General features: G+C 38.7%; 4 protein-coding genes across 8 annotated transcripts in view; 1 reads left to right on the forward strand and 3 right to left on the reverse strand.

Annotated features, from left to right (window-relative positions):
• LOC105224085 (cAMP-specific 3',5'-cyclic phosphodiesterase) overlaps nt 1-23,495 on the forward strand; it is a 686,633-nt gene that overhangs the window by 267,932 nt on the left and 395,206 nt on the right. For all 5 annotated transcript variants that reach the window (XM_049456782.1, XR_007422769.1, XM_049456783.1 and 2 more), the window contains 2 exons: nt 1,026-1,361; nt 2,926-4,511. In XM_049456782.1, coding sequence (XP_049312739.1) covers nt 1,245-1,361; nt 2,926-4,511 — 1,703 coding nt within the window. In that variant the 5' untranslated portion in view covers nt 1,026-1,244. Of the gene's footprint in view, nt 1-1,025; nt 1,362-2,925; nt 4,512-23,495 lie in introns of those variants that run through there.
• LOC105224083 (DNA topoisomerase 1) lies at nt 8,688-10,036 on the reverse strand. The gene is made up of 2 exons (XM_011202058.3): nt 9,581-10,036; nt 8,688-9,503 (listed from the first exon to the last, which is right to left on the reverse strand). Exons 1-2 carry the CDS (start codon nt 9,996-9,998, stop codon nt 9,223-9,225), a joined length of 699 nt encoding a protein of 232 aa, XP_011200360.2. The 5' UTR covers nt 9,999-10,036; the 3' UTR covers nt 8,688-9,222.
• On the reverse strand, nt 11,841-12,181 carry LOC125778531 (uncharacterized). Its single transcript, XM_049456842.1, has one exon. The coding sequence runs from the start codon at nt 12,133-12,135 to the stop codon at nt 11,863-11,865; it is 273 nt and encodes a 90-aa protein (XP_049312799.1). The 5' UTR covers nt 12,136-12,181; the 3' UTR covers nt 11,841-11,862.
• LOC105224082 (tol-Pal system protein TolA) lies at nt 14,428-15,247 on the reverse strand. The gene is made up of 3 exons (XM_011202057.3): nt 15,013-15,247; nt 14,875-14,943; nt 14,428-14,781 (listed from the first exon to the last, which is right to left on the reverse strand). The coding sequence occupies exons 1-3, from the start codon at nt 15,230-15,232 to the stop codon at nt 14,528-14,530; spliced, it is 543 nt and encodes a 180-aa protein (XP_011200359.2). The 5' UTR covers nt 15,233-15,247; the 3' UTR covers nt 14,428-14,527.

Below are 23,495 nucleotides of genomic sequence, written 5' to 3' on the forward strand. Positions count from 1 at the left end.
GTTCCGAAATCGACTCCTCACCGGCTTCGTGCTCTCCCTTTCAGCTACGGCTGCTATATTTTCGTCACTGCGTGGTGGTCATGGTGTATTCGATCGAATATTATCTAATAATGAATGCTGGGCCCCAAAATGAGTGATTTTGTTTCGAATAGTACGCTCAGTAGCCCGTTTATGTTGACCATAAGTTGAGCGAAGCGTGCAAAACTTGTTCCTTACATTAAAATTTTTTTATTGAAATAAGTACCTTTCTTTGGATCATCTGTTAAAACTTAATTCCTATAATATATTATGTACAACTTACATCCGTTCTTGCTATGTCTTATTGAATAATGCATTTTCCTTACAAAATTTGTCCTCGCCATTTTAAAGCAGGCCTATGCTACAGCACAATTTAATAGTAAGCGAAAGACTCATATACCTATTCAAAAGGTAGTGTTATTCTACTTTGCGCCTGTAGAATGCTTTTCCATGCTACTCATTCACTTATTTTGACAGCTCCTTCAGATCAGATGGGTTGAAAACTCTAGTCCGGTATGAGAAAGAATATTCATAAAATCCTCCCACACACGGTTGGAATCATCTTTTGTAAATATTTGTAACCTTTATCGCGTAGACTAGTATTCAACTAGATATTTTTATAGAAGGAGTGGCATCCACGTAGTTGGGATTACGAAGGGCGCAACCACTTTAAGTAATTTAGACAAGTTGCCACTGCGCCGCTTGGTTTATTATTCTCACCTATGGTAATTGATCCTAGTGGGTCCTTATATGGATGTGGATATAAACCATAATACTTGTATATCGTATATTTATATCAAAAATCTAATTAGTTTGGAACTCTGCTCTTTGTAGAGTAATCTAGCACAAATTACTCTACAAAGAGCAGGTGAAAAGTCGAACGAAGTCTTTCTTAGTTTAAATCATGCAAATGATAAATTATGGAAACATTTACATTTACTTCAAAATCATATTTCAGTCCAAATGAATTAAATTATTTAATGTGTTTTCTCTTTCTCTCTTTTCAGATGAACTAAATACTCGCTTGGAATAATGAAAAAAATGCACCACACACTTAAATGAAAACACTTTAAAAGTTCTTAAATACCTAATGAAAAAAGAAAATTAAACTAATAAATAATATAAACTCACATTTATTGCACAAAACAACAATAATGCCACAACATTGAAGTACTTTAAAGACAGCTGCTGTTGTTGAAGAAAATTGCGAAGAGCAACTGCTTATAATGCGTTTATCTAAAATAACCTATCACATAGGTTTCAAAAATGGTGCACATAAACTCGAACAACAACAGCAACAGCTCGAGCATACAGCAAAACTTCAAGCGACGGCTGGCGGCAAGGTTTGCTTTGACTTCGTGGGCTTTAAGTTTGAGAACGATTGTTTTACAAATCTATTGACTCTTTAAGATATTTAGCATACAGTTTTTAAAGTGGTAGATTTCATTTGTATTTGTTTTTCAAGGTCATTCGATATTTTAAGCGATTTTTTTTTTTTATTTTATTTGTATTAACATTACACTTTTAGTAAATTTAACGGCTCGGAGAGAACCTTCCTGATCGTGACGGAGCTTTTGGTGTTGCTCAACGTCAGCTTACACAGCCATATTAGATTTGCCGAGATACCAAGGTCAGACATTGCGGCATAGCGGCAGTTCTATTTCGTGCTGCCGAAGTGTGATTTTTATCGTCTTTCAAAAAAAAAACTGGCCGAGAGTAGATATTCTAGGTCAAACGCCACACTGATATGGTCCACTCAGTTTTTTGGCGGTGGGCTTCAGTCTTTCACACACTACGCTCGGTAAGACCTTATATACGATATTAAGGAAGCTTATCCCACCGTAATTGGCGTAGAATGGTGGGCTCTTCTTTTTCGTAGGTTGGGTATTCGTCGGGCCTGATTTCATCCGACCATATTTTGCAAAGAAGCTGATGCATGCACCTTGTCAATTCTTTGCCGCCGTATTTGAATAGTTCGGCCAGTAAACTATCGGACACTGTCGTTTTGTTGTTCTTCAGGCGGGTAATTGTTTTTCGAACTCCGTCATAGTCGGACAATGGGATAATCTATTCCATCGTCATCGATTGGGAATCGGTATCGCCATCTCTTGGTGTTACACTTTCACTGCCGTTCAGCAGGCTAGAGAAGTTTTTCACTTCAGTATACACTTCAGTATACAAGTAGATCACCACTTTGGGTTCTACAAGAGTACGCTTCGGTCTTGAAACATTTTGTTAGTCACCGCATCTTTCGTAGAATTTTTCAGCATTACCCCTGTCGGTCAGATTCTCAAGCTCTTCAAATTCGTATACGCTTTCTTTCTTATTTTGTCTGCATAAGCGTCCCGCTTTCTTTTTCAATTTTCGGTATCCATCAAACCCCGCACGTGTTGTGGCCGATCGCAACATTGTGAGGTAGTCTGTCTGCCTTCTTTTCATTGGCACTCTTCGTCGTACCAGTTGTTATTTGGCTTTTTCCGAAAACCAATAGTTTCGGTTGCAGCTGCACTTGAGGAGCTTGAAATGCCATCGCATAGTTCCCTTATACCTAACGAGTGCTCTCAGAGAGCTCGAGTGCAACTGGAGTAGAAAATCGTTCAGCTATCAGCTTAACGCTCACTTCATACCGGCACACTTTCTCTAACTCTCCAAGCTTTAGGCTCGAAGCCATCATGTCCAATATATATCAGAAAAGTCGCTTTTCTTCGGAAGATTTGATATGTATAATTACAAGAAAGATTTAGTCCCTATTTTATTTTAGGCTCAAGAACTTATGTTAAGTTAAACTTACAACGAAGCGAAGATTCTACGAAAAGCGCCGATATACTTGAACAATATATATTAGTTAATAAAAAATCGATGTTTAATTGCAAGTCACTAATGACTTCTCTCACCCACCTTCCGCAGCGCTTCAGCGGCAGTCATAGCAACAACAGCAATAGCAATTGTGGAAGCGCACGCGGCAGTGGCAGTGGCAGCGGCAGCGGTGTTAGCGGTGGCAACGCCACCAACAATCGTAACAGCATTGGCAACGGCAGCTGTGTGTCGACGTCGACTACCTCAGCAGCAACAACAGCAGCGGCAGCGGGAACTGGCAAGCGACGCAAATCAAAGCCGACAAAGTGCTTTAGTAGCACAGTGTTTCGCTGTTGTATACCTTGTCGCGGGGGCGGCTCAGCAGCCCCCGCTACAAGTCCGCCCCATTCGCCCGCAACGCCCGCGGATGATGTAAATAACGGCACTAGTATAACCGCAGCAATTCAGAAGAAGTACGCCAAAGCAGCAAATGAAAAGAAACGAGATAGCGGCAACATAAGTGCACCCTATGCCGAACTAGATGCAGACGTAGACGTTGACGTCGACGTTGAAGCAGTAGCAGCGAACGGCAAGAAGCATTCGCTAGCCGACACAATTGCCACTTCGGCAACCACACCCATATCTTTGAAAACCATTATAAACGACAATGATGAACTCGAGCCGCCGACCTTGAGTGTAGCCGACATTGCAGCCGCCACACTTGCCACCGGTATCGTAGCACGTAAAGCCGAACCGGAAACACTGAGTGACGCTAGTGTCTCCCCGACCGCTGCCATACAGCAGCCGCCATATCTGGGTGCGCCTATTAACGTCCCTCAGGGCTTGAATGCCAACGGCAGCGCCGCTTTGAGCATCAGCGCTCAGCAAATTTCACCAACTAAAACGTCTTGTAACGTGCCGACAGTGACGTCCCTTATCACTGTTATTGGGCAAACAAGTAACGCAGCCACACTGCAGCAGCAACAGCAAACGCAACAACAACAACAGCAACAGGTACCACCACCACCGCCACCCGCCGCGCAATCAGCGCCACGCGTCTCGCAATCACAAACCTCGCCGCTACCGCACATCAAAGAGGAGGAAGAGTCCGAGCATATCGGCAATCGACATCAGTACTCACCGCCCGTCGACGCCGAGCAGGCTGTTGGCGGCGCCTTAACTACGGTTAGTGACAGTAGCGAAAGCACAAACGCACCCCAATCCACAAACACTTCGTTCTCAGCGCCGACCAGCGGCCTTCAGGAGTTAGTCACACCAAGCGCTTCAACTCCTTCGCCACGCATCAAACTTAAATTTCGCAAACAACACAAATCGGCTTGGTCTCGTTCGGTACTTGCGCCCAGTAGCGCCACCAGCAGCGTTGCTGGTGTGGGCGGTAGTAGCGGAGGAGGCGTCGGCGGTAGTAGCGGTGGTGGAGGTGCTGGTGGCGGCAGTGGCAGTGGCGGCGCTACCTCCAACGAAACCCTCGCTTCGAACGGTAGCAACACCAACACAGCGACCAGCGTCAGCAGCGGCGGCTTACATCGCATCTCATTGTCTTCGGTGCCACACGCGTCCAGCTCTGCACAGCTTCTACCAGCTACCAAGATGCAGGCCGAACAGGGCTCAATTGGCGATTTGCAGAAATACCACAGCAGATATTTGAAGAATCGACGGCATACACTAGCGAATGTTCGGTAAGTACCTACTAACTTTAAGCTATATGACGATATTTAATACCTTTAACTGTATTTTAAAGCATATTCGCTAAATTTTCCGCATCCCACATTTATTCCTTTACTTATCTCTTTGGTAAATATAAATTTTGTACGCAACTCGCATTCGCGAATTCTTTAATGCAACAGCGATAAACGCTTGTAAAAACGCTATAATCGAAGCCACCGACGTTCGTTACTGCTGTGTGACGTTCGTGGCACGTGATCGCCATACGAATTACTCAAATACACTCAGTTTGCGTTGAGTGGCGGGCGTTGTCACTTGAATTGACTACAAATTGAGTATTCCCTGTCATCCTGATGACATTAACGGGTGCAGTACGCGCTGAATGTTACAAAAAAAAAAAAATATGAGAATAATTGACAGTGAAAGGGCGTTGACAGTTTGAGTTCTCAAGTTCTCAACAAACACCAATACAATTGTTTTTTTCGCCAAAACAGAGTTGTGAAGGGGATTTTAACATCCTGCCGGTCACAACGCGTGTTTCAGTAAACCGTTAGTTTTAAGAGAATATATTGAACCTCGTGGTCAAATATAACTGTGAAGGAAGTGAATTGTTTATACTAAACTTGTATATGTCTGGTACTCTTCTTTTCTCATTGGGGCTCAAATTTGGTTTATACTCAACTCGTCTTGTCGTGGAGCTCATATGTATTTGTCTTTTCAAGCTACTACTTGGTCATCATTATTGTTCTGAGGTACTATATTTTTTTCATTTGACTTAAAAATTTTACCTATATTCTTTTTACCGGGTTTTGAATCCAGTTAGTCCGTCTCTATGAGCCGGAAACCGAGTAATAAGTTTGCAGAAATCTTTAAGCTAATTTGGGTCTAAGTATTTGTCTTTTTTCTTAAGTATTCTACTAACTTGTAACAGAAACGCACCATGATTTCTCGATTCCACGGACCCCGCTATTTGAAAGATTATTTAGCGAGTCTTTGCTTTTGACTAGTTCAACTATTTTTTAACTATATTAAAGTTTGAAATAAATAAATTTAATGGCTCAAAGCTCTGGAGATCCAAATGAACTTCATATCAAACCAATCTGTAAGCTTTTTGGAACTATTCGAAATCCTTGCGAATCAATGTCGAAGGAAAATTAGAACTTTTTTTCTTTTCAATTATTTATTTAGAATCGTTCACCGCTCAACCGCTTCTTGCTGTTGTTCGCTTTCGAACTATTACTTTTCTCTTGGTTGTTTTGCGAGTTACGGCTGCTTTCTTGGTTGTTGTCCGAGTTACGCCTGCTTTCTTGGTTGTTGTGCGAGTTACGGCTGCTCTCTTGGTTGTTCTGCGAGTTGTTGTTCTCACAGCAGCTGGTCTGTTCGGTGCCACGGTTGTTCTAGCTGCAGTCCTTCTAGTGGTAGTACGCCTTCTAATACGAATACGCCGAGTGGTTCTTCTTCTTCTACGGGCACTTGGGGAAACAGTAACGCGTCTGCGCCTTCTTGTAACAGGAGTTCCTTTCGTTTGGTCGTATTAAAGGATTAGCTTTCACTTGCTTGTTTTAGTTGAAGAAGATTTGTATCTTTAATCTTACCTGTGCTAGATGCTTCCACAGCTTCGGTACTGCCATCAGCACTTCCGTCAGTACTCCTGTCTGCACTGCTGTCTGTACTGGTGTCTGTACTGCTGTCATAATCAGATGAGTCGCCTGCGGTAGATTCATCTACTGGATTCTCAGTGATATCGTCTGCAGCTGGAGCGTCTGTCGACGTGCCGGTGGATTCATCGGTGGATGTATATGTATATGTTGGATCGTCTGTACTTCCGTCTGAAGTATATGTGTATGTATATGTTGGTTCCCCTGTACTGTCGTCATCATAATAATAGCTTGATGGATCAGCTGTTGTTGCATCAGCCGCATGTACACTGGTGCTGGCGAAGGCGACAAAGACAAAAGCGGCAAGGAGTATAAATTGTATCTTTAGTGCCATCTTTGCAGAACCTATGCTCTGGAGGTGTAAGTTTTGACTGTGCTTTAGGCGAAAGTTGCTTGTTATATACCATGGTTTATAAAATAAGAAGTTTTATTTTTATTTGTTAATAAAACTACATGCTCTGAACACTTTGCTCCCGTAAGTTTTCACCTTCTTAAGTAAACACTAAAAAATTTATTTTTTGTACCAGCTAAGCAATAACCCATTAGTCCAATTATATTTTGCATGCGGTTCTTTCTTTAGCACAACAAATAATTAAACAGCTGAGTCTTCAAATTGTGGTAATTACATTTTTTATAATTTATAAGAATTTGTCGTTGTAATCATCCGTTATATAATAAGAACATAAGATCACTTGGCAACGTCGTGCTCTCAAGTCCGATGTATAGGTTCAAAATATCTTACATGATAGGGGTGAGAAGTTTGTTACTATGCGTAATTTAGTCATTCGAAGCTAGTATAGTATATATGCTAAACAATTAATATACCATTCTTTGAGAGCATCGTCAGCTTTCGTTTTGTAAAAAAAGTTTTCTTTTATCATAATTTTTATGAAGACATGACTATACTATACAAAATTTGCCGAAATCGTACTGACTTAGGAGATACCGAGTCCATAATCCGACTGTTTTCGGAAAGTTAGAATTTGTTTAGTTTTGTTTCGATTCTGGATCCGAATCTGTAAGTTTTTCTTCTTCTTCGGCACTACTACCGTGGATCGGTCTGGGCCGACAACACAAAACTTCGCCAGATGCGTCTATCTTTTGCGAGATCACGCCAGTTTTATGATACATTTTTAAATCGTCAATCCAAGGATGCCTTCTTTGCCAACCTTGACTCTGAAGTCGCCGAGTGCGTCCTCAAGATCATGGTGGGGGGGTTTTTCTTACGCCTTTGTAAAGCTTTTGGTGTCAACAACCTTTCTTCTGTTGGAGCATGTGCACATATTGACTAATTTGATGATATTAGCCGTGATGCGGATTATGACTATCCTTTCAAGCATCGTGGTGAATTTGGAGGAAAGATAGCGAAGCCTCCGACCGATCATATGACCTACATCAAATTTTTCATAACATTTCCTGGATTGCGGTAATGTCGGCTTTGTAGTTTTTGAGGACATTCATCAGCGGGATGGCGGTCACTTCTATAGAGGGGGTGGATATTTCAGGTGCGTATCCGTAAAGTTCCCTTGTGAATTTGCTGAGGTCCTTAACGTTTGTGGAGGTCAATATCCGAGGCTTTTGTAATCCTTTCATTAGTCATTTTAGTGATTCATAATTTTGCGAAAACGACTTCTGGTAAACCCTACTGAGAAGATTTTGGTGATGACACAAGATCGGAATTCATTACAAACGATAATTTTAATTTCGGTTGGTTACGAAATTGAATCCTAACTTTCTGAAGATCAATATGAAATATTTCGCAAATCATCATAATAGTCGATTGAGTCATATTCTTCAGAGCTTGATGGAGCAGCTGTTGTTGCATCGGCCGCATGGACGCTGTTGCTGGCCAAAGCGACAAAGACAAAAGCGGCTAGGAGTATAAATTGTATCTTTAGTGACATCTTTGTAGAACCTATGCTCTGCAGGTGCAAGTTTTTACTGTTCTTTAGCAGTGGCGTAATTTGCTTGTTATATACCATATCTACCAGTCGTCAACATCAGCGCACACCGCTAACATCAGTAAGAACTGCGCGCACCGTCAAATGCAATCATTCAATGGAAGAAGTAAGATGTCAATATTGTCGAACTTTATTGGACTTACCACCGGAGAAACGTTTTGATGCTATCGGGAAAACAGACTTATGCTATAATTGCTTAAGTCAGGGCATATGTTTAAACAGTGTCCCTCTGGAGGATGTCGTCAATGTGGCCGCAGACATAATACCATTTTTTGTCGAGGGCCACAAAAGTCTGCTTCTCCTTTTACCCTAACGAAAGTGGGAACTACTACAAGTACTAAATCGCAGCCTGGCTTACCATTACAGCCGGCTCAAGCTACCTTATGACGTCACGATTTTGTTATTGGATGCCATGCTCGGGGTGACCATATTATACTTCTTGCTATAGCATGTATAGGATTTTGTGTGACTCTGGGTCACAAGTAAGTTTCATTACAGAACGCTAGCGATACACTCCATTCGGGGCCACGCCTAGTCAGTGTTATCTTACTACTTACTGTATATTGAAGTTGTGAAACAGTATGCCTACGTACTAAGCCGTTAACTCCGTCATCTGTAGCTTTGTGATTATCATTTTCACTATCTTATTTGTCGTTATCGTCTGTCTAGTAGTCCCCCTCCTTCTAGGGGCTCAAAATTTTGTTTATGCTCAACTTGCCTTGCTGTGGAGCTCATCTGTATTTGTCTTTTCAAACTTGTAGCAAATCATCTTTATTGCTCTTAAATATTTTACGTATATTCTTCTTACCGGGTCCAGACACTACGTCTCTATGACCCGGAAACCGAGTAATAAGTTTGTATATATCTTTTAGCAGAGTTGTGTCTAAGTTTTTGTCTTTGTTCTTAATTCTTGTTGTCTTGCCTTGTCTTGTTTCAAGTAACTGAATTTAATTTTTCAAAACTCTGACGATTGAAATGAACCTGATATCAAAATATTCAAATATTCAATCTGCTAATTGCGAACTTTCCAAGTTCCTTACGAATCAATGTCGAAAGAAAAATAAAATATTTTTTATTGCAAATATTTATTTAGAATCATTCGCTCCCTAACCTCTTCTTACTTGTCTTCGAACTACTACTCTTCTCCTGGTTGTTCTGCGAGCTACGGCTGCTCTCTTAGTTGTTCTGGGGGTTACGACTGCTCTTCTGATCGTTGTTCTCACAGCAGCTGGTCTGTTAGGTGCCACGGTTATTCTAGCTGTAGTTCTTCTAGTTGTAGTACGCCTCCTAATACGAATACGCTGAGTGGTTCTTCTTCTTCTACGGACACTTGGGGAAACAGTAACGCGTCTGCGCCTTCTAACCACTCTCCTTTTTACAGGGGTTCCTTTAGATTGGTCGAATGAAAGGATTAAGTTTCAGTGGTCTGTCTAATTTGAAAAATGTTTTTATCTTATATCCTACCTGTGCTGGATCCTACCACAGCTTCGGTAGTGCTGTCCGTACTGCTGTCATCATCAGATGAGTCGTCTGCGGTAGATTCATCTACTGGATTCTCAGTGGTATCGTCTGCAGCTGGAGCATCTGTCGATGTTTCGGTGGTTTCATCGGAGTATGTATATGTTGGATCGTCTGTACTTCCGTCTGAAGAGTTTTCATCGGTGGATTCATCGGGGGATGTATATGTTGCAGCGTCTGTGCTGTCGTCATCAGAATCGGACGAGTCAGCCGCATGTACGCTGTTGCTGGCCAAAGCGACAAAGACAAAAGCGGCTAAGAGTATAAATTGTATCTTTAGTGCCATCTTTGCAGAACCTATGCTCTGGAGGTGAAAGTTTTGACTGCTCGTTAGCAGCGGCGCAATTTTCTTGTTATATACCATGGTTTTAAAGCAAGAAGTTTTTTTTTTATTTGCGGACAAACCTAAGTATATGCTTTGCAAACTCAAAGAAAGTTTGTCTGAACACTTGGTTTTTTGTAGTTTTTCACTTTTGTGGGTAAACAATAAAAACTATTACTTTTTGTACCCAAGGTATAGCGTCTGTTTTTGGTAATTTCGCAGTTTGTTGATTATGAAGACAGCCCATTTTTAATTCTTTCGTCCCTTTACCATTACAAGGTCAAATATGTCATCATTCCCATGTCTGTCGTTCTATCTTCTACGATTTCGTCAGCAACCTTGTTTTTTGAGAATACTGTTAGTGCCTGAGGACGTATATTGTATATAGTATAGTGCTTAAAATAAACTTTTTTAGCTATACGATCTCTCTGATCTCTATATATATATATAGTAGAGGTCAGAATGTATCTCTAACCTTAGCAAAGTGTGCTGCATTATTACCTATAATTGCGAAGAAGATTGATAGAACCAATTTACATTTATACTATCAGCTTTTAAGTTCGATGATTCGGATCCTTACTGTTCCCATGTACTTAGAACTCAACTTTTACACTGACTGGAACTGACGCTGGAACTCTTTTAGTAAAGTCCTCTATATTCAGTCTGATTTTCAAACTTATATATGTGTTTCCAACCCTTTATGCAGAAATGATCTGTGGCTTCAAACTCTCAGCTTAACAACAACTCGCATGTCCAATTAAATATATTTTGCATGCGGTTTTTCCTTAGCACAACAAATATTTGAACAGCAGAGTTTTCAAATAGTGATAGTTATTCTGAATATTTTGTCGTTGTAATCATCTGTTATATAATAAGATTATAAGATCACTTGGCAACGTCGTGCTATTCAAACCCGATTTACATATTCGAAGATATTTTAGTTGTTAGGGCGGAGAAGTTTGTCACTCTGTGCAATTTAAGATCACAAGTCATTCGCAGTTAGTATTTTACAGATACTAAGCAATTATTATACCCTTCTTTGAAGCAGTCGTCTACCTTCGCGGTCTGGAAATATTTTTTTTGTTTTACATAATTCTATTGGAGACATAACTGGCATCATAGCCTGTAGGGAGTTTTACGAAAGCATGTTGGCTTAGAAGATATTGAGTCCATAATCCGACCGTTTTTGCAAAGTTGGAGTTTGTTTTGGCTCGATTCTGGATTCGAATCTGTAAATTTTTCTTCTGCTTTGGCACTACAACCATGGGTCGGTCTAGGTCGAGTTAGTTCGCCAGTTGAGTCTATCCTCTACGAGATCATGCCAGTTGTACGCTATATTTTCAAACCGTCACTAAATTTGTGCCTCGTCTCATGAAAGCTGTAGCAGAAGTCACATACAGCATATTTCGCGCAGACAGGTCCATGACATTTCCTGGATTGCGGTGATGTCGGCTTTGCATTGTTCGAGAACATTCATCCGCTGGATGGCAGCACCTCCTCTATAGAAGGTGTGAATATTTTAGGTGCGTATCCGTAAATCGTGTGCCTTTGTGAATTTGCTGTGGTCTTCAACGTTTGTGGAGGTCAATATCCGAGGCTTTTGTGTTCCTTTCATTAGACAGTTTAGTTATTCATTATTTTGTGAAAACGACTTCTGGTAAACCATATTGAAAAGACTCGGTGATGATACAAGATCAGAATTCATTCCAAACGATAATTTTAATTTTGATGGATACGAAATTGAAACATTTTGCAAATATTTTTAAATTATTTTTTATTTTTTTTATAACATAGTTTTTAACACGTCTGATATTTCAAGATATTTTAAAAAGAGAGCCAATTTAAAACCTTCACCACTTAACATCTTCTGTTAGCAGTCCACCTTCTTTTAGCTGCTGCTGGTCTTCTAGCTGCTGCTCTGGTTTGTCGACGTTTCGGTGGATTCATCATCATAGTATGACGTTGGATCGTCTGTACTTCCTTCTGAAGAATTTTCGTCGGTGGATTCATCAGTAGATGTTGTTGGATAGTCTGTACTTCCGTCATCATAATAGTCGGTCGAATCATATTCATAGCTTGATGGAGCAGCTGTTGTTGTATCGGCCGCATAGACGCTGGTGCTGGCCAAAGCGAAAAAGACCAAAGCGGCAAGGAGTATAAATTGTATCTTTAGTGACATATTTGTAGAACGTATCCGTTGGAGGTGTAAATTTTGACTGTTCTTTAGAACCAAATTGCTTGTTATATACCATGGTTTTCCAAGCAAAAAGTGTTGTTTCTATTTTTAGAAAAGACGTTTACAAAGCGTGTAAACCCAAAGTTTGCTTTTCGTAGTTTTTTACTTTCGTAAGTAAACATTAAAAACTATTACTTTTTGTACCCAAGGCTTAACGTCTGTATTTGGTAATTTTACAGTTTGGTTATTACATATGATGACTTTACCTTTTTTAATTTGTTTCGCCTTTGAGAGAGCCCATCTGACGGTTTATTTTCTTGAACAATATGATTACTTTGAAATCGTCTACAGCATCTTAACTGCTTGCATAATATAATATATCTCTGTAATCTTTCTCATCTGCTACTTTCTTTTCTTGAAATCTGCAGTTACTTCGAAGATGAATTGTGTTCCTCGATAAGATGCACTGAAAGAAACATATATATTCCCGAGCCCCAATTAGCTTCGGAACCTGATTGGAACTGGAGTCGCAAGAACACAACTTTCTCATTAGCAAACAATGTGCTTCTAAGCGGTATATTTATAATACTTGTAATCCCACACTTACCTAAAGCCGGATCAATGCATGAACAATATACTCCTATCATTGCCTGAGCTTGAAATTGCAGGAGAATTGAGAAAGTCAGTTTTGTTTTTTCACTTTGAGCTTTTAAGTTCTCTAAGACTATATTACATTGTACAGAAACAAACTGTGGTATCTAATTCTTAGCTCAATAACTATTCGCGTGTCCAATTATAGTTTACATGCGGTTTGTTTTTTAACACAACAAATAATTGAACAGCTGAATCTTCAAGTTTTGTTGATTATTCAAAATAATTTGCCGTTGTAATCAACTGTTATATAATAATCCTGACGTAAGAACTGTTCACTTAGCAACGTCGTGCTATTCAAGTCCGATATATAAAATCGAAGATATTTTAGATGAAAGGACCGTGAATTTCACGGTACCAAGCGTTTGTTGTTTCCTCTTCAGTACTGAATTCATTTTTTTCTGTCGGGGGGTATGCACATATGATACTAATTTGATGGAGGGTAAATATTGTGGCGAAGCCTCCGAAGAACACTATATCCTAAAACAAATTCATCCTCGCCTCCTGACAGCTGTAGTAGACGTCACATTCTGTATACGAGTACTTCCTCCTAAGTATTTCCTGGATAATCCGATAGCGGCTGCTTCTCTATACAGGCCGCATATCCATAAATCGCGTTCCTTTGTGAATTTGGTGTTGTCGTCAGCGTTTGTGGTGGTCAATATCCGAGGCTTTCGTATTCCTTTCATTGGTCATTTTACTGATTCGTAATACATCTCGCAATATACTTTGACATTTTCGCTATTTGCAGCCGAAATGAGACCTTGAGAAGTATGGTCAAAAACGGACTTTTCAGACCCGCGAATCGAAATGTGTTTTTACTTTATTTCAAAGTTCTGAAGAGAAAATCCTTTACCAAGAAGTCTAACAAACCTACAAAAGTCATGTGCAAAACGGTAGATCGAAAGTATACAAAATTCCCGTTGACACTCGGCATGAGAGACTGTAGGAACATGATTGTAATAATAACGGGTTACTGCCTGGTGGCGACACATGCCCGCAGATCTGAAAGTTCGAGACGAACGCAGGAAAAGTCTAGAACAAGGCACCAGAGAAACTATGGAGCACCACCTGTGCATTTGTCCCGCATTGGTAGGACTACGCTGTAAGTATCCGGGGTCCCCATAGTAATATACACTGGAAGAGGTATTTTCCGGTAACGCGACAGAGTCTGTTGAAGGTCATGTCTAGCACTGGCATCCTAAAGGATGACTATTTCTTTGACATTTAGTAACTGAATTCCAGCTGGCAGCGGAAAGGGGAAAAAACTGGTCTATGCATGACTCATTGGCGCCAGACTAACCTAACCTAACCTTTTTGCAATTTGCCGTCAAAAATAGAGCCGAAATTTCAGCACAAGGTAGATGACCTTAAGAACTTGTAAGAAAGCGAATTCTTTGCGGATTTATTCAACTAAAGTGTGTTGAAGCTAGGTACTTTTGGATTTTTAAAAACGTCGATGACTTCAGTCAAGTAATTGAGTTTAGTATTCTTAATACCAAGGCTGTAAGAACGAATTTCTAAAAGTCAATAAAAAATAGTTCATATAAAATTTCAGTATGGAATCCGGAACGATAGAAATGGTAACTTTTTTCATAGAGACTATATTGAATCGTAGTGCCATGATCTTGAAACATTTAGCAATTATTTTTTAATAATTTTTATTTTTTTATAAAATATTTGTTTAGCCCGTTTGGCATTTTAATATATTTTAAAAAGGGAACTAATTTCAGACCTTCACCACTTAACCTCTTCTGTTAGCCCGCCTTCTTTTAGCTGCTGCTGCTTGTCTTCGAACTGCTGCTGGCCTTCTGACTGCTGCTTGTCTTCTAGCTGCTGCTCTCTTTGCTGGTGTCCTGACTGCGGCCTTTCTGGCATTTCTTTTGGCTGCGGCAGCTCTCTTCCTTTGAGCATTTGCGTTTCTTCTACGTCTATTAGCGCCAGCTTTTGTGGTGCTCCGCCTACGTCTTCTAACAGGTGATGCGGTAGCAGCTTGTCCTTTAGATTGTTTGGTTTAAACATATATTTAGTTCCACTTTTTTTTTCATGGACCTTATATAAATTGAAAAAATTTTGTAACTCTAAACTCACCTGTGGATTCGTCAGCATCTGTACTGCTGTCATCATCATCGGATGCATAGTCCTCCGTAGACTCATCCACTGAATTCAAAGTGTCATTATTATTGTTGATAAGAAACATACACTCCTTTCTAAAAATTTCTAACTTACCTGAAGATTCAGTGCTACCGCTTACAGTTGCTGCTTTAGTGGTAGCTGCAGCACTATCAGCTTCGGTAGATTCATCATCAGCGTATGCTGAATCATCGGTACTGTCATCTGCAGACGAGTCATAGTCTGAAGCTTCCGTAGTGGCTGCCCTGACGCTGGTGCTGGCCAAAGCGACAAACACAAACGCGGCTAAGAGTAGAAATTGTATCTTTAGTGCCATTTTCGCGGAACCTTTACCTTCAAGCTGCAAAATTAAACTGTTCTTTGGCAGCGGCGCAAAGTGGTTATTATATACTATTTTTTCTAAAAGAACAAAATATTGCAAATATTTTTGGCGAACTCTAAAATAAACTCAAAACAGCTGTTCTGATCATGTTGTTTTTATGATTTGGCTCTTTTGTAAGTAAACACTAAAAAATATTATTTTTTTTACCCAAAGCCTAATGCCTTTAATTGGTAATAACTCATTTTGTTAATTGTATAGCTACTGACTTCTAGTCACCGGAACCTTATTGATTACAGATCGGAACTGTATCCACGCTTCTCAACAGCAATTATACATAATTGTCTATACTCTCCGCTTTGAGGGTAGCTATACCAAGCTAAGGTAATATGTACTTGTAATTTAAAACTTAATTAAAAACAGTTAAACTGGTAAAAGCAGGTGTATGTCAATCTAATCTTGACGGTAATCTGGGGTTCTACGATGGAAACAAGATTTATGTTAAAGAAATTATGACGGAGACGATGCTGTATCACTTCGTCTAGCACTATAATGCTCCACTCGCTTCCGTTCTGAAAATTGCACCTCGCTCTGGTCCACCTGTCGTTGAAAAAGTCGATGAAGTTATGGAACAGATTGACAAGGACTGTTACATAAACAGCCATGAAATCGCTAAGGAACTTAAATTATTACTACTCACTATTATTTTTCATCAAATGGTTTTGAACCATTTAAAAAATGCTGGCTACAAAAAGAAGCTCGATGTTTGGGTACCACGTGAATTGTCTGCGAAAAATATAATGGACCTAATTGACATCTATGATTCTTTGTTGATGAAATAAAACCATTTATGAAATGAATGGTAACAGGAGTCAAAAAGTAGATCCAAATACGACAATAATGTGCGAAAAAGATCATGGTCTAAGCGTTGTGAAGCTCACAAAATAGTTGCGAAGCCAGGATTGACGCCTCGAAAGGTTATGCTTAGTGTTTGAAGGAATTGGAAAAGAATTATCCATTATGAGCTGCTCCAGCCTTGTCGTACGATTGATTCTACATTTTACTGTCCAAAACTGATGAGATTCAAGCAAGCAATCGAAAAAATGGCCGAAACTGATCAACGGAAAGGGCTTCGTCTTCCATCAGGACTACGCTAGACCACATACATCTTTGATGACTCGTCAAAAACTGGGACAGCTTGGCTGGGAAGTTTTGATGCATCCACTATATAGCGCTGACTTTGCTCCGTAGGATTATCATTTTTTTCGGTCAATGCAGAACTTCCTTAATGGAGTAAAGTTGGCTTCAAGAGAAGCCTGTGAAAATTACTTGTCACAGTTTTTCGCCGGGAAACCAGAGAAGTTTTACACTGATGGAATAATGTCTCTAGGGGAAAAATAGCAAAAAGTGGTCGACCAAAATGGTACATTATAAGTGGTTTGATTAGACTTTTTCGACTACCCTGTACTTTATTATCTATAATATCGAACGAGTTCAGAAAATCAGTGCTATTTTATCGCTGCGAACTTTAAGTTCGTTGACTTTGCTCTTGATTTGGTTCTTTGTGCTTGATAAGTAAACTTCTATGGTCTGCTAGATGGGGCTGTGGTCGTTTTAGTGAAATTTGCTATGGTTTTCAATCTAATAAGTATGGCTCTATAACTTTGTGCAGAAACAAGCTGTGGTATTAAAATCGTAGCTTAATAAGGCCTAGCGTTTTAGTCGATGTTTGTCTAGCTATTTCTTCAGGGGTTATTTTTTTACTTTGGTACAACAAATAATTAAACAGGTGCGAAATTTAAATCGCTTTGCAGACTTTAGTCTATCAACCATACCGTTGTCAATAAAATATTCTTCACTATTATTTTTTTCTTACAGAATTTGCTAATAATATTAATTATTTACAAAGTACAACAAATATATGTAGTTGTTATTATCATTTCCCTGTTTATATGGGGATGACGTCAAAGAAGTTCACTTGTCAACCAGGCATAGGTTCAAGTCAATAAGTTGGTTGAATTCGAAAATATGTATGAAGTTAGTTTAATATCATGAGTAATTTAAGATCACTTGAATCATTTGTGACTAGTGTACTGTCGATACTATGCAATTATTTTACCGTTTCTTAAGGAAAGGAAATACTTTGTCTATTCACTCATCAAAACAATTCTTTGATTGATTTGTTTCAACATATGCCTGGACATTTTTATTCCAAGAAAATGTCGATGATATCAGCCAGATGTTTGAGTAAGGTACTAAGAGATATCATTACTGAGGCTATGAGAGTGATACCTTTTAAACATCCAAAAAAGTACTAAAAGACCACGATACCACGTCTATGGAACGTTAAAATTAAACCGAAATCGCTCAATACCTATAACTCTTAGCGTTATTGTGAACTTTTTGGAGGATTCTTTGTAAACTAAGTTAACATTTGAACTTAGTTTCGCAAGTGATGTAGTGCTATTAGGTTGTTTGCTTTTGGTTTCCGAAGGGGAATCCCCTATAGATACTGATACTTAGTAGTATAGAGTATGCACATTTCATACTACTTGCTAAATGTACACCACATTCGGAAGCACGCCTAATCAATATTATCTTCCTATAATGGACTTGGGATGCAGTACGTCTACGTAATAAACTCTTAACTTCGTTATCTGTAGCGTTGTGGAAAGGCTCTGCGGGACCGCCGCTAAGCATGATATCGCAGTGCTAGTTTAGCCTATTGGCTCACGTCACGTCATATTCGAGGCTCTAACTACACTGCCTCTTTGTTGTTCGGCTCTTCTTAACTCTTGTAGTTTCAGAGCTATCATCCTGCCCATTGTATAACTTACTTGTCGCGTTGGCAGCATATAAGTCACTATATTATCAGATGTTATTCGATCTGCTACTTCTCCAGATCCTGCCGCTCTGTTGCAAATCTCGGGCAGTAGAAAAATATATACTCTGCATTTTCGCTACTGCTACCATAGAAAGGACAAGTAACTCCATTGTCATGACCGTGTGATCATGTAAAAAATAATCTTTCGAAAAGTGTACGGTTCAAGATGGGACAGGCCTGAAACTGATTTCAAATATTATTATTTTTTTTTTTAATTTTTTTTAGGAACACAATCCACCGATTTATAGTGTATTGAATATTATCTCAATATTAGTTTAGTTTTTGATGTAATGCTAACTATTTTCAAAGTTTTCATGTTCAATACCAATAATAAAACATTCTGTAAATATTGTCAATTAAATTTGATTTATTTATAACATATTTTTATTATATTGTGAGCTCATTGGACAGGTATTATATTACATTGGTATTTTCTGAGAGATATTTTTAAAAAAGTAAATTGTAGAATCCGTTTCTAAATCATCAGTTAAGTGCTCAGTGTAATTACTTAGCTGCTGTTATCATCTTCTTCATCACTATCACCATTTGCATCGTCATTATCTTCATGTTCATCTTCTTCGTCATCATTATCCTCACTGTTCCCATCATGCTCGTCGTCTTCTGGTAATTCATTGTCTAAATCGTCTTCATTAGAGTTATCTTCTTTGCTTTCGTTGCTATCGTCTTCCTTACTATCGTCATCATCCTCTTCCAAGTCATCAGCTTCTTCTTCGTCGTCTTCTTCACTGCCTTCATCTTCATTACTTCCGTTGGCACTATCATTATATTCTTCGTTTATATCTTCATCATCCTCTTCATCAATGATATCATCATCATCCGCATTTTTATTAATTTTGTCATCTTCATCGTCTTCAAATTCCCCGTTATCCTCGAGACCATTTTCACTTGCTTGGTTTGCATTCAAAATAAGTTCCAACAATTTCCGCCGAGGTAGTTCCCCAAAAACACTAATCGTCTCAGCAAAATCATCTTCCGAAGACTTCACACTACCGCTTCCGTTATCCAAGGCAGCCGCCCGCGTATACGAGATCGCCGTGAAGGCGATTATAACAAATATGAAGATTTTCATTATTTTTGTGTCTCTTGTAATATTATTAATTAACTGGTTTATAAAATATATTGCTGAAGTTTTTTAGAAAATCGGTGCTTATATAGCATATTTCTCTGTAAGAGATTTTTCTATCTAAAATAGTTGCAACCTTGTAAAACAGATAGTAACTCAGCACGTTTTTATGTTACCATTGGCATTGACATTGAAACTAACAGTTGATATATTCTATAACTTCGTTTGCTCAGCTGAAAAGATAAGTTATCTTATTAGCTACCATGGAAGGTCAAGCTACTCGTCGCAGTATGGCTCTAATATTTGTTATTCTTATGTAATATGCTTCATCTCTTTCGCTCGGTATCTTTTTACCTAATTGTCTCACACTGGCTCTGTCTCCTTCAAACAAACATATCTGTATTGCATAAATCATGAGTATTTATTGATTTGGTTCTCGGTAGAAAGTTAAAGTTTTTTTTCATATTTTTAAAGACAGTAAAACCAAGTTGTTCTTGTAACAACTGACCACTTATAGCTAATGTCAGGGGCTTTCTGCTATGGTTGACGTTCTCGGGTACATTCGTATGACACGTTCACGGTAGTCTGTAGTTTCCTTTTGGAAGATTCTTTCGCGTTCACACGATTACGCTTACATTGGCAGCTATTCAACGATCATGAAGTAAAATTCAGAGCAAGCTCCCATCGAAGTAATGAAAATATTGCTGCCGTTCAGGCAAGTGTTGCTGAAGGCCGCAAATTGTCGATACCAAAAAGGTCTCCAGTAATGGGGTTGCCTTAAACCACAACCTGGCGGCGTTTGAAAAAGGATTTCGGCTTTTATCCATATCATGTTGTTCTCACTCAAGAACTAAAGCCATCGGACTTCCGTAAAACGTCGTAAATTTGCTAATTTTGCCTTACAAATAACTGGAAAACGATAACGATTTTTTTAAGAACACTGTCTTATTCGGTAAATAAATATAACTCTCAATTCTGGTGCGACGAAAATCCACGAATTATTCATGAACAACCACTTCATTAATCATTCACCTTATATTGACAGTTTTGTATGCTTTTTGATCTAGTGGAATCATAGGACCGTACGTCTTTCGAAATAAAGTTAATGATACCGTGACTGTCAATGAAAATCGTTATAGATCGATGATAACTGACTTTTTATGGCCGCCATTGGAAGAAGTTGATCCTGACAACATCTGGTTCCAACAGGAACGGACTACAAGCCACACAGCACGTGCAACAACCGAATTATTGCAAAAAGTTTGATTTGGTTATTTCCTCAAATGATGACATTGAATGGGCTCCAAGAAGTTGTGATTTAACACTATTAGATTACTTCTTGTGGGATTATTTGAAATCATTGGTCTTTAGCAATAAACCAGACTCTTTTCAAGCTTTAAAAGTGAATATTGAAGGTGTTATTCATGACAATCGACTTGATTTAGTGGAAAAGTACAAAATGAGGTTATTTGAATTTGTTCCTGCAAAAGAAGTCGTGGATGCCATTTGAATGATGTTACATTCACAACATAATTATGTCGATTGTACATCACATTAAATAAAAAGCATTTGAATTTCGTTAAAAATTAGTGTTTTTTTTTTAAATAAAACATATCAGTCTTATTGAAATCCCCTGTATTGCCAAACATGAGAATTAAGCCTCTAGCTATTTTAAGAACTTCATATTGATTCATATAAATTTGAAATTTGAAATAAAAAACGTAATTCTTTAAAATCTTTACAACAACATTGAAGTTATGTTGGGTAAAAGCGGAAGGCGTCAACTTAGAAATATTTCGTTTGTCTTTCGTCAACTTTATTAAGTGAATAGAATTTATTTGAACAACAAACAACAAATTAGTTTTCCAGCACACGTGCTCAAACATTTCAATATATAGTATTTGTATAAAGTATAAAATTTCGAAGAAACAGTGGTGTGAAGAAAAACCGTAGCACACTAGCTCAGTGCATATAGGTATGTTGCGGTTTTTATCTGTTATCTCAATCATACTGTCTCGGTGTACTGAAATATCCATCGTAGTAGGTCGATTGAGACTGTAGAATAACTTTCTTTGAAGGATCGCCCCTGCCATGAAAGCCAATAATTATTTTAAGGAGCCTAAAACTTAACATAGTATTGTTCAGTACCATATATATATTTTCTTTCAAACAATCAGAAAAAAGATAATATACACACCAACATAAAGCCTTCCAAATTTGACAGAGAATTAACGATTGATATTAGGGAGCTTCTTCGAAAGTAAGTTATATTAATGTGAAAAATTAAATTTTTTAAATCAAGAAATCTACTGTCTGTTTAGGATATTAAAGGTCAGTTTAGCCCTAATTTGGTGAGGGACATATGTTTTATGAAAGATAAGAAACAAAACCCCGAAAACCTTGGGTTCTTGAATTTTTTCACGTACATTTTGAGCCAATCTGTTTTCAATAAGACTTATAACTAGTTTTGCCGAAAAGAGGACAAGCCGCTTTTAATCCTTATAAATTCAGCTCCTTTCATTGAAATCTTGATAAAACGTGGTATTCGCGTTCCTAAGTAAAAAATTACCAGTCGTATATGGGCATAATCGGACCACTTGAGCCACTCCCACAAAACACCATTAATCGAAAAAGTTATAAGTGCCATAGCTAAGCACTAAATTATGATATAAAACACAGAGGATCGCAGTAGCAAAGACATCTGTTTGCAAAAAATTTTGACAAAAAGTGGGCTGGCCCCGATCTCTAATTATTTTAATGTACAAATCTCATAAACTACCTAAGTTTTACAACAACTGAGCTGAGCGCAATACTACAAGGAACTACTACTGACAGTGTGGAAATGGATGAAATCGAAAGATGACCCCACTCACTCCCCATATAACGGTTCTGTTCGAAACTACCTATTTCGCATAAACCGAGTAGATACCATCCTCTAATATTCCTTATGCCACAGTCTGAAAATGGGGCGAAATCGAACTACAACCCAGCCTATTTTCCATACAACACAATCTTTTATTTTGATTTTTTCACTTTCCAGTACACAAATCAAGAAAACAATTAGTATGATGACATACAACCTTGAACGAATAATGCCTTAAAAAATATGACCCCTTTCGACTAAAAATTGTCCTAATCCAAGCAAAACTGTTCAAGCCCCTAGGTACCGAATGTGTAGACCACAGTATTTAAGTTGACTTTTGACCAAAAATAAAAAAGGTTGACTTTGAATTTAAACTTTCGCGCGTCGAAGGATTTGGAGAATTATTTTTTTTTTAGTTTGGTAGTACTATCAGTCTCATTTGTGGTCAAATTTCATGTCAAAATATTCATTAGTGTTCGTGATACGTGTCGTTTTGTGAGCTGACTAGAAGTGAAGTTTTTCGTTTTTTTGCGATGTCGAAATTTGTTGAGCAAAGAATTTTCATTAAATTTTGGTTTACGGAATCAATTTTCTGCTGCGGATACGTTTAGGATGTTGAAGAAAGCCTTTGGTGATGAGGCTATTTCTAAAAAATGTTTACAAGTTGGTATAGTGAGTTTCAAGCCGGCCCATGAACGTGTCCGAAGACGAAGAGCGTCCAGGGCGACCATCAACCTCAACCGACGAAGCTCTCACGTTCAACAAATCAAGAGATTTGGTGTTGAAAACCCGTCAATTAACAATTAGAGACCTTGCTGATGAAGTTGGCATATGGAAAGGACTCAGCCAATAACATTTTGAAGGATGCTTTGTGCCTCAAGCGCGAGTCAAAATCTCGACTAGTACCGAAAACATTTGAATTTTTTGGAAAAAAGGCGTCGCGTTGAAGTGTGTGAACGATGCTTTCCCGGCGATGTGACTTGGATCTATCCTTACGACCCCGAAACAACCGATCAATCGAGCAAAAATATCGTGCCAAAAGAGAGCCTGAGACCAAAAAAATCGCGCCAAAGTCGTTTCCAAAATCAAGTCATGTTGACTGTTTTTTTAAACCGATTATCGTGGTTGTTGTGACTTATGAATTCCTTTCAACCGTCAAAGAGTTTTCTGTCACAAGGAATATTATTTTGAACGATGCGTCATTTTGCGTAATCAGGCTATATCCGCCTAAAAAGGCCGAAATTGTGGAAAGACAATTCTTGTTTTTACACCACGATATGCACCATCCCATACTGCTCATGAAAGTGTATCTTTGTGGCAAAAAATTTTAAAATTGGACAAGAACATGATCTAGCCCCCACATAATCATTATCAGGATTTTCGGACACCGGCTGATTTTACTTTATATGATTGGTGATTGTATGTAAGG

This window comes from Bactrocera dorsalis, chromosome 4, assembly GCF_023373825.1.
Source record: "Bactrocera dorsalis isolate Fly_Bdor chromosome 4, ASM2337382v1, whole genome shotgun sequence".
Lineage (NCBI taxonomy): Eukaryota > Metazoa > Arthropoda > Insecta > Diptera > Tephritidae > Bactrocera > Bactrocera dorsalis.

Excerpts from the sequence above, each read along its gene's own strand:
- LOC105224083 (XM_011202058.3), bottom strand. The coding sequence starts at position 9,998 with ATGGTATATAACAAGAAAATTGCGCCGCTGCTAACGAGCAGTCAAAAC. Across the intron at positions 9,504-9,580 it reads TGTGGTAGGATCCAGCACAG|GAACCCCTGTAAAAAGGAGA; the intron begins GTAGGATATAAG and ends ACCAATCTAAAG.
- LOC125778531 (XM_049456842.1), bottom strand. The coding sequence starts at position 12,135 with ATGTCACTAAAGATACAATTTATACTCCTTGCCGCTTTGGTCTTTTTC.
- LOC105224082 (XM_011202057.3), bottom strand. The coding sequence starts at position 15,232 with ATGGCACTAAAGATACAATTTCTACTCTTAGCCGCGTTTGTGTTTGTC. Across the intron at positions 14,944-15,012 it reads CGGTAGCACTGAATCTTCAG|TGGATGAGTCTACGGAGGAC; the intron begins GTAAGTTAGAAA and ends CTTTGAATTCAG. Across the intron at positions 14,782-14,874 it reads AGATGCTGACGAATCCACAG|GACAAGCTGCTACCGCATCA; the intron begins GTGAGTTTAGAG and ends AACAATCTAAAG.